Genomic DNA, 9,940 nt, shown 5'->3' with positions numbered 1-9,940 from the left:
GTGTGGACACCATCTGGGCTGGGAGGGGTGATGGCCAGGGGCTCCTGTCCCGCCAGCTCCACCCTTACACGGGGGCCCACTGGGCCCTTCGGGGAACACTGTGGCCTCAGGGTCAGGGGAGGGCGGGGTGCAGGGCCCTGTGCCAACAGGCCAGTCAACCACTGACTATCCTGGCGACACTCAGGGCCTCTTAGGCACCACCCCTCACCCCAGTGTTGGCCATGAAAACAACCCCCCCCCCCGCCCCAGAGGGGCCAAAGGTAGAGGGTGCCAAGGGTGCACCCAGGGGTGGGAGGACACGGACGGACAGGATGACTCACACCAGCCGGGAGGGCAGCAAACGTTTATTAGCATCTCTAACAGCCAGACCAGAGGCAGAACCTTCCGCTGCCGGACCCACTGGGCCACACCCTGCACCCGCCCAAGCAAGGGGCCCCCACTCAGTGCCCCCAGGAGCCACACCCACAACCAGGCTGACACCTTGGGCGAGGACAGTGGCGTTCTGCACCCCAACCTGAGGACTGGGGGTGGGAGGAAAATGGGAAAAGCACACACTTTGCAAGGTTTTGTTGGGCAGCAGGCGCGGGTGGAGGGGCAGGTGGGGCTGACACCCGTGTCCCACTCGGCCGCGTGGGGAAACCCACGCTGGCACTGGGTCCGGGGGACCAGCCGGACGAGGTCAGCTGGGACGTGCTGATTTCGAGGCTTTGTCTTCATTTCGCCCTGGGCCCCTTCTCAATGGGCTTCCCAACGTCCTTCCCCCGGAGCTTGAGGCCTGCAAGGGCCGTCACACCCACTGACCCTGCGGCCCCACAGGACACAGCAGCCCCACGGCGTCCCCACCCGCAGTCCCTGAGGGGACAGAGATCGCCCCCTGGACCCCACAGGAAAAAAGGATGGAGGGGCGGGAAGGACGCGCGGGCCCTGGCCCTGGTCCTGGCTCCCCTCGCCTGCCGACTGGGGGCCCAGAGCCGCCGCCCCTGAACAAGTGCTCCAGGGCTCCAGCTGATGCCACAGAGGGCGGGGCGCATGGGAACGGGACCAGGGCCACAGAGGACGCCTGCCTCAGGGGGAGGGCGCTGGGGGAAGCGGGCCACGCAGCCCACTCCTGGGATCCTCTCAGAGCCTGAGACTTCCTGCGCCTCATCCTCACCAGCCCCCCCCCACCGTGAGGAGGGGCGACCCTCACACTCGGTCCCTGAAGAAGGCTGAAGGAAACTCACCGATGGCCCTCTCTATTTTGCCCAGAACCTGGTTATTAGGAATGGCTCGTCCACTCTCGTAGTCTGCGATGACCTGCGGCTTTTCATTGATTTTCTAAAAAGATGTACTCTGTGTGTGTCACTTCAACAAGGAAATGCTGCAAAACTAGACCAACCACCCGTGGACGGCCCCAGGGACACCACCTTCTGTGACAGTGAAGGGCCCAGGGACTCAGTGGAGAAGCTCTCGGGTATTCTGGGGTCGCGCGTGAGAGGAAGTCACAACTTATCTCAGGCGGCTTCCCCAGAGGCCTTTGGGGGCCTGGGGCCAAGGGAGAGGGCGCACTGAAGCCCGAGTCAGCGGGCAGACAGAGCCTGAAGGCAGGGCCCTCCGAAGCCCGGCCCGCCCGCCTGGCTGCGGCCTGGGAGGAGGGACCGCCACACTCACGGTTGCCAGGTCCTTCTGCGTCAGGCCCTTGCTCTGCCGGCCCTGCTGGATCACCTTGCCCACCTCCAGGGGCACTCGGTCGTGGTGCAGCTCCTCTGTCTCTCGGTCCAGCTTGGCCGTGTTCTTGGTGATTGAATGCTGTTTGTTCTGGCCGGCAGCCCCTGGACCAGGGGGAGGGGAGAGCAGAGAGGGTTTGCTGCCAATGCCAAGGGAAGCCCTTTCCAGCTGAGAACCAGGCACGACAAGCATGGCCCCTGTGCCCAGCTGGCCTGGGCAGCCAGGCCACCAGCTTGTTATGAGGACCTCACAGGTCTCACAGCACGGAGCCCCGAATTTCCTCCCGGGAAGATTCCAGACATTCCCAGCCCTGCAGCAGCTTCAGCTGCCAGCAGCCGCCACCACCCCGGGGCCACAGTGCACGACTGCACAGACAACCCACCACCACGCCCTCGCGGGGACCGGAAGCACAGGCACCTACATTTCTTGGAAGTCTCCACATCTTCTCCTCGTCTCTGGGCCGCAAGGATGGCCTGGAAAATCAGGAAATGCTTTGGTGAAGACAAGCGCAGCCGTGTGGGCTCATGGTGCAGGCTGCTGTGAGCCGGGCAGTCCCAGGTGTGGGCAAGGCCAGGGCTCCTTCAAGGACTGACACTGGGGCTGGGACACAGAGCTGCCTTCAGCCGAACCCCTAGGCAACGCTCAATAAGCCGCTGCTTTGGAAACCAGGAACTGCTCCCTCCCCGGCTCCTTTCGGAAGTCCACACCTGACACAGACTGCCTCTCCTGCTCTGGCCGCCCCCGGGGCTCCGGGCTTCTGTGACAGAGAGGGCGCAGCGCTGGGAACTGTACCACCCCGCTCTCCACACCACGGAGAGTGACACCCCTGACTGTAGTTCGTGACTAGCAACGTGTTTCCTAGTGCTCCTAACGAACATTCAGGGAAGTGGTTGTCGGACACTCCAAGGTGCGACGAAGTGTTCGAAGACACTTCCCAGACTGCTCGCCTGCTTCCTGGCCTGTGGCTGTTGAGTTCCCTTTGGAAAAAAGGAGTGAGTTTGGTTTTGACTGTGCAGCAGCCTAGGACAGGTCAGTGAGGCTGGTCACCAGGCCACAGCCACTACGGGCCCAGACCCAGCACTGCGTGTCTAAGGCTCCTGCAGGCACAAAAGAGCGGGGGTGGTGGCTGAACCACCCTCCCCCCTTCCATTGTGTTCACTGATGGCCCTGGACTGGGTGCCCCCAAACGCCCCTCAGGGCTCATCTCCACTAGCAAGATGGGGAGGCTACCTCAGCCTGGATGCAGAAAGCCCCTGCGGACTGCAGCTGCCTCCATGGGTTACACAGACGGCCTGGACTGAAGAGACTCTCTTGGGGGACTCCAACGCCCCCCCAAAGCCCATCCCACCCGGGCCCCTGCCCCATGTCCCATGTCCGTGCCCCAAGGTCCCTGTTCGCGCCCCAAGGTCCCTGTTCGCGCCCCAAGGTCCTCCCCCACAGACCTGCCCTGTCCTCCACCCGCCTCGCCCTCGCTGTCCCGGTCAGCGCCCACAAATCTAAAGCCTCTGGACCTGCCCCGACGCCAAACCCAGGCCTGTACCATCGGTCCGAAAATCCCTGACCCTCCTGCTCCCATCCCGGCCAGGTCCCGGTCCACGGCCCCGCGGTCCTCCGTGTTCCAGTCCCCCCACCGCCTTGTCCTGTCCCAGCCGTAGGATGCCGTCCCATCCCCCACCCACCCGCATCACCCGACCGTCTTCACCCCAAACGCCCCACGTCTGCCCTGGACTGTCCCGGACACACTGTCTGTCTTCCCCCCCCGGCCCCGCCCCTTCCCTCCCCCGTTTCCTGACCGCGGCCCCCGGCTCCGGGTCGGCCCCGCGTCGGTCCCGCCCGGTCGCTCCGGGGTCAGGAGGCCGGCGCGGCGCCCGCACCTGCTTGGACTTGGCCTGCGCGGCCGTGGGGCCTTTCTTGCGCAGAACCGTCACCGTATCCCAGTCACTCTCGGCCATGGCGGGGCGGGCGGGTCCCGCGGTCAGTCGGGAGGCTCCGCGGCAGCTGCTCGAGACCCTGAGGCGCGACGTCGCCTCGTCGCTCCGCCGCTTCCGGTACCAGTCAGGGCCCCGCCCCCGCTTCCCATTGGTCAGCGGCCCGAAGAGGAGGGCACTTCCTGCGGCTCCAGGCCAGTGCCCGCCCGGCTCGTCTGAGGGGAACGCAGGGCGTGGCGTGACGTAAGGGTGGCGACGTCAGGGCCGGGAGTGTGCGCTAGGGGGCGCGGAAGGCGCGCGAGTGGGGCAGGAGGGACTGGGGCAGACGGCTGGGGTATGGGAGCGCGGGGACAGGGTCCTGTGCGCGGGGGAGGGAAAGTGAGAAGAGAGGACTCGAGCAGAGGAGGGGGCGGGGGCGCGGGTAAGGGGGATATCGGTTCACCAACTGGGTGCAAGGGAAATTGATACGCATCAGTTTTTCTGTAGCTGAACTTTCGTTTCTGCTTCATCCCGTTATTCTGTTATCCTTCTCGGAGCTCTATTTTTCTGGAGCTGAGGTCACGAGGTGCAGAGACCTGCAGCATATATAATTAAGGAAGGACTCTCTTTTTTAAAGATTTTATTATTTTTTTTTAAAGAGAGGGGAGGGGAGGAAGGGGAGGGAGAAAGAAAGGGAGAGAACCCAGGCATGTGCCCTGAGTGGGAATTGAACCGGCGAGTCGCAGGCCGGTGCTCAATCCACTGAGCCACACCAGCCAGGGCAGGACTCTCTTTAAGATAAAGACGGGGCCCTGGCTGGTGTGGCTCAGTGGGTCGAGCACCGGCCTGCGAACCAGTTGGTCTACCATTCGATTCCCAGTCAGGCTTTGTGCCTGAGTTGCAGACCAGGTCCCCAGTAGGGGGCGTGCGAGAAGCAACCAAAAGTTGATATTTCTCTCCTCTGCCTCACTTCTCCTTTCTAAAAATAAAATCTATAAAAAGAAAAATAAAGAAGGAAAATTGTAACACCAAAGTTAGAAAAGTTATCTTTGCATACTATATGAGCATTATTGTACAATAAGTAATATTTTAGTCATTTTTATGATAACTTTGTATTAGGAGGCTTACATGGTAAATGTAAAAAACACTGACAAATGCCAAGAACTTCACAAAATTTAGAGAAATAACCTTTCTATGGATTAATGAATGCATCTCTAGTGCTTTTGCTTACATTTCGGCTGTTCTCTTTAAATGCTGCATCATGACTTTGCAGAACTGTTTCATAGAAAGAACAGACTGACGACTCCAATTTTCTCTAGTGAGTCTGATCGAGTTGGCACCTGCTTGTACTGACGTTGGTTTGGGCAGTACCTGGGGCTTTGCATGGTGTGTTCACTGTGGCATTCCTACAGGTAGGTGTGCTGCACAAATATAAGAATCTTAGTAAGTGTGATCCCCACACAAAAGGGAAAAAAGCGTATGGTGAATTAAATTGTATATTCTGCATCATGGAATACCTTCATCAGAGGAGGTAACTTTCATTCTGTCCAGGAGTTGGACAGAACCGAGTTCTCTGATGAGCACTTTACACATTGCACAATTAGAAGAATTTTGCACAGACTGACTTCTGGTTCATAGTACAAACCTTATTTCTGCCTCACTCCCCCATGCTTGCCGTGCTGGGTGCCGCATGGGTGGTACTTGGCAGCCGTGGAAGATACACCCGCCCGGGACAGGCCAGCAAGACCGAACTGCATTAAAATGATGCCTAAAACTGCAGTCCCATAAGCTGCAACTAAATGTCTCTCAACTCAAGTTCCTCTTCATGGTGTTGACCTGAAAAATGAAACAGGTATTTTACCAACAAAAGTGGTTTCATGAGCTCTGTCCAGAAAGTATCCATCCATGTACTATGAAAAGCAGAGACAGTTGTCGAAAGAGATACAAGACACAAGAACCATTGTGCATAGGAAAATGACGTTTCAGTACCGCTCAAAGCAGGCAGCTTGGGACCTCACACAGCTCTCCCAGCGTCTCTTCCACTGTTCAAAACACTCTGCAAAATCTTTGGTGGAATTGCCATCAGCTGCCCTGTTGTATTTTCCTGAATCTCATAAATGGTCTGAAGTCTCCTCCCTTTCAAAGGTGATTTTTATTTTGGGAAAAGCCAGAAGTCACAGGGCACCAAATCTGGGCTTGAGGGAAGCTGAGTCACCTGGGTGATTGGATGTTTCGCAAAAAAAGCTGCACAAAATGGGGTGCATTAGCAGGTGCGTTTTGATGAAGCAGGCTGTCACCAGGTGCCCACAGCCGAGGCTTCTGAGTCACCCAAATAGTTTCCGTGGAGGAAGGTTCAAGCTTAACGCAAAATTGGAGGCAGTTTTGTTGCTCTACTAGCTCAGTCATTTTGAATGGACGACAACACAGCACACCTGCTCACTCACTGGCATCTGTCGCCCCCACTGACTAGTACGGTGAAGTCTCATTGTTGGTGCATGTGCGTTCCAGTCCACTCTCCTTGGCTGCCAGGTCACAGTGATGTCACGCCGACTGTTCTTGTATTAACAGTGGCTCGACTTTTTCTGCACAGACCTTGTACTTAGAAACAGTAAAGAATCACAACTCAGAACATGCAATTATTGCAAAACCATAAGCAAGTCTGGAAAACAAAGGAGAGGAACCTTCATTTACAGAGGAAAGGGGGAAATTAGGAGGGTTTTTCTAAAAAGATTTCATTTATTTATTTAGACAGAGGGGAAGGGAGGGAGAGAGGGAGAGAAACATCAATGCATAGTTGCTTCTCGTGTGCCCCCACTGGGGACCTGACCTGGCTGGCAACCCAGGCATGTGGCCTGACCGAGAATCGAACCAGCGACGCTTCACTTCACAAGCCAACACCCAATCCACTGAGCCACACCAACCAGGGCAGGAAGGGTTTTTATAAACAGAATCCATTGAAGGAAACCTGGCAGTCCAAATGGAGTGGCTTTTCATTGGCTGCGTTGTGATGGTCTCTCATTGGCTGAGCTGTTGCTGGGTTAGGAGAAAATCTTCCTCCAGCTGGGGTAGTAACTTAAAAAACATCTGTTGGAGATGCACATGTCTCTTCCTGTTGGGGTGGTTGACACTGAGTAGTAGGACGGAAGAACTCACTCCACGGGCCCGCCCACTCCAAATTCTCTTTGAGGTTTTCTTTATTAACTTTCACAATGGGGGTCCCAACAATGCCTGTGGTCACTCCAATGCGCCCCAAGAAGAGTGGAGCGAAGGAAGAGTCTGCTTGGAAAGAGGAGGTGGCCTTATCTGACGGCAGTTAAAGTACTCCACTCAGCAAATCTCACCAATGCTCAGACAAGCGAACCTGATGCCGGCCCTCCCGCAGAGCAAGGCTGGCCTCCCGGGGCACGAAGATGCATGAGCTCGTGGTGGTGTGTGCACCCTGTCAGGTCGGGCCTAGAAATGGGGCATCTAGTCCTAGGTGTCCTCTGTCCCCATAGGTGTCTGCCAGGACAGCCAGCGTCCCGCCGGCTCTTCGTCAGCAGTCCAGGCCTGATGCCGCAGAGACTTCTGCCATAGTCGTTCCTGGGACCCTGGCTACCAGCACAGCACCCACGGAGCGGGCGTCTGTGCCTCCCCCACCACCCATCCATGCTGCCTCCACTCACCCGCACCTACCCCCTGAACGGCCTTAGTCCTGGGGAGGAGGGGTGTTTAAAAGGATCCATCTGGTGTCCAGTCCTGTCCTCTGGCCGCATGTGAGGACGGGAGTGAGCAAATGGCCCACCGTGGTGGAGGGCTATCGGCTTCGCCAGTGCACTGGGCCTCATCTGGGGAAACAAGAAAGGATGGTAGGGGAGGCAGGACCAGGTTCAGAGGGTCAGGGGTCCCAGTTGGGCTGAAGAGTGCAGCTGGGGAGGGCCCCCCAGTGGGCCTGGGAGTGCCTGCTGCTGCAGGGTGCAGGGGACACCCTCAGAGGGCACCAGGAGCCTTCCAAGCTGCGGACCACGGCCAGGTGACCTCTCTTGCTGTGTTCAAGTGCGAGGTGAGCCTACTTACAGTTTGCGGGTTGGAAACCAGGAGGTGGGAGTGAGGTGCGGCAGGAAGCCGGCAGACGCGCGGCGCCTGCGAGGGGTGGCCTGCAGTTTCGGCCTCAGCCGGAAGGTGGCGCACGCAGACCCGCCGCTGAGCCAGCAGGGTGTGTGGGATGGCAGCGAGTAGGGAGTCCGGGCAGCGCTTGTCTCTGGAGAGGGAATTTGGGGCGATCTTTGCTTTTTTCTTGGTACTTATGTGTTTTCCAGAAGTGGCCTTCCGAAGTGACTGTCAAACACAGTCATAGTTTGACGACCTAATATTATCTGTGGCTTTAAAAAGTGTGGGACGGTGGCCCTGGCTGGTGTGGCTCAGTGGATTGAGTGCCGGGCCTCCAAACCAAAGGGTTGCCGTTTCGATTCCCAGTCAGGACACATGGCTGGGTTGCCAGCTCGGTCCCCAGTGCGGGGGCGTGCCAGAAGCAACCACACATTGATGTTTCTCTCCCTCTCTTCTTCCCTTCACCTCTCTAAAACTAAATAAGTAAAATATTTTTTTAAAAAGTCTGGGACCGTGAACAGCGCACATGGCCCCATTTTAATACTTTGTGTGTCCTTGCCCAGTCTACAGAGAACCCGAAGGGACATTAACACTGTCCTTCCCCAGCTCTGCGCCCTGTGCTTCCCCCTGGGCTCCCGCTGCCAGCCGGGGGACCCTGGGCAGACCCTTCCCATGCGGGTCTCCAGTCCTCCTCCCTGCTGTTCGAGGTGACCTCCTGGACTCAGAGCGCTGGTGCTGCTGGGGGCGGTGCAGCCCACCCTGTGTCTTCTCCTTACCTCAGGGGTTGTCCTGGGGGAGTGGTGGCCTGGCTGTGTGTTTCAAGGGGGAGGCAGAGGGGGAGCCCCTCTGGGCTGGCGCCAGGCAGGGGAATTCTGGTGGGGAGCTGGTGAGCACTGCCTTTCTGGAAGCGTGTCCTTCAGATGACGGTGGAGTGAGAGTGAAACCAGCTTATTTTAGAAGCTGCTGTCCAGGGTTGATCTTCAAATGTTTGAAAAATCAGAAGACGAGGAGAGCTCTTAGGTGGGGAAGTGGGTTGTAGTTGGTGAGGTGGCCACACCTCGAGAGGCTCTGGGGACAGCTGGAGGGGCACAGGTGGGACATCCCACGTCCAGGTCCTGAGTGGGAGCCCAGGTCACCCTTCCTGTCTCCTGGCCCCATATGCAAGCTGGTGTCTCTCCCCCCAAACACCTGAGTGGGTAAAGGACGTGAGGTGAGGGTCTTAGGAGGGGCCTGGCCATGAAAGCGGGGGGGGGGGGGGGCTGCTACGGGTGGGAGAGGGGGTGAGCTGCTTGCCTTCAGGCAGAGTGGGCGGCAGTGCTAACCACCCCCACCATGGTCTGCACACCCAGTGGACAGCTGATGGGGCCTCTCCTGCCCTGATTGGCCTGAGGGCAGAGGGCAGGTGGCCACATGGCCTTGCCCTTGATCTGCAGCCAGGCCCACGCTTCTCTCTGGGAGGGTCGCTGAATCCCAGGGCAGCTGCTCCAGGCCTGCACCCTCTCTTTCCCAAGCCCCCAGCCCTGCTGCCTCCCAGGCTGTCCCAGGTGCCTCCTGGCCCCTCCCCAGTCGTAGTTGCCTCTGTGGACTGAGTTTTACTTTCTTTTTGGCAGGAAGGAACCTGACTGGGAATCCCCTGAACTGCCCAAAGACCAGAGTGAGTCACCCCTTTCCAACCTGCCAGGACGGAGGTGTCACTCCCTCCCAGCTGACTGGAGGGGCCGGGTCGGCCACTTTCTGATCAGGGCCATGCCACCAATGCTCCCCCTCCCTCTGTGCAAGCCTGTTGTCAGAGTCAAATTAAAAAAAAAAAAAAGTGTGTCATGAAAATGCTGTAAAAGCGGCAACATTCACAATTAGCAAAAGTGTTTTCATGCTAGAAGTGCTGGCAAGTCCACAGGCGGCTGGCTGCCTTCCCAGCGGGGGAGACCTTGCTCCCAAAATCTCTGGACACAGGGCAGGCGATGCTTCTGCTGTGTCCCTGACCTGGAGTAGTGACACTCCTGGAACTCACTGCAGAAGTCAGGCGGGTGGTTTCCTAACTTTTACCACCCGAAGGAAGGAAGAAGGTGCTGCAACTGAACCTCTTCTTTGCAAGAAGGACGATTTCCTGCTGAGCTGCTGCTGGGCTCCCAGAGATGGAGAGGAGAATCTTCCCCCACACCCGAGACCGCGCACAGCCGCGCGGCTGGAGGTGGGAGGTTTCCACTGCAGCTTCTGGCCAACTCAGCCTCCAGTCC

General features: G+C 58.1%; 1 protein-coding gene across 1 annotated transcript; it reads right to left on the bottom strand.

The window, feature by feature from the left end:
- Positions 1-329: 329 nt before the first annotated feature.
- EDF1 (endothelial differentiation related factor 1) lies at positions 330-3,765 on the bottom strand. Its single transcript, XM_037127820.2, has 5 exons — positions 3,582-3,765; positions 2,129-2,180; positions 1,651-1,811; positions 1,224-1,317; positions 330-775 (listed from the first exon to the last, which is right to left on the bottom strand). Exons 1-5 carry the CDS (start codon positions 3,657-3,659, stop codon positions 714-716), a joined length of 447 nt encoding a protein of 148 aa, XP_036983715.1. The 5' UTR covers positions 3,660-3,765; the 3' UTR covers positions 330-713.
- Between the last annotated feature and the right edge of the window lie 6,175 nt (positions 3,766-9,940).

The sequence above is a fragment of the Artibeus jamaicensis genome, unplaced genomic scaffold (genome assembly GCF_021234435.1).
Source record: "Artibeus jamaicensis isolate MK-2021 breed Jamaican fruit bat unplaced genomic scaffold, CSHL_Jam_final contig_471, whole genome shotgun sequence".
In the NCBI taxonomy this organism is placed as follows: domain Eukaryota; kingdom Metazoa; phylum Chordata; class Mammalia; order Chiroptera; family Phyllostomidae; genus Artibeus; species Artibeus jamaicensis.
Note: the sequence above shows the minus strand (reverse complement) of the source record. Positions and strands in the feature narration are given on the sequence as shown.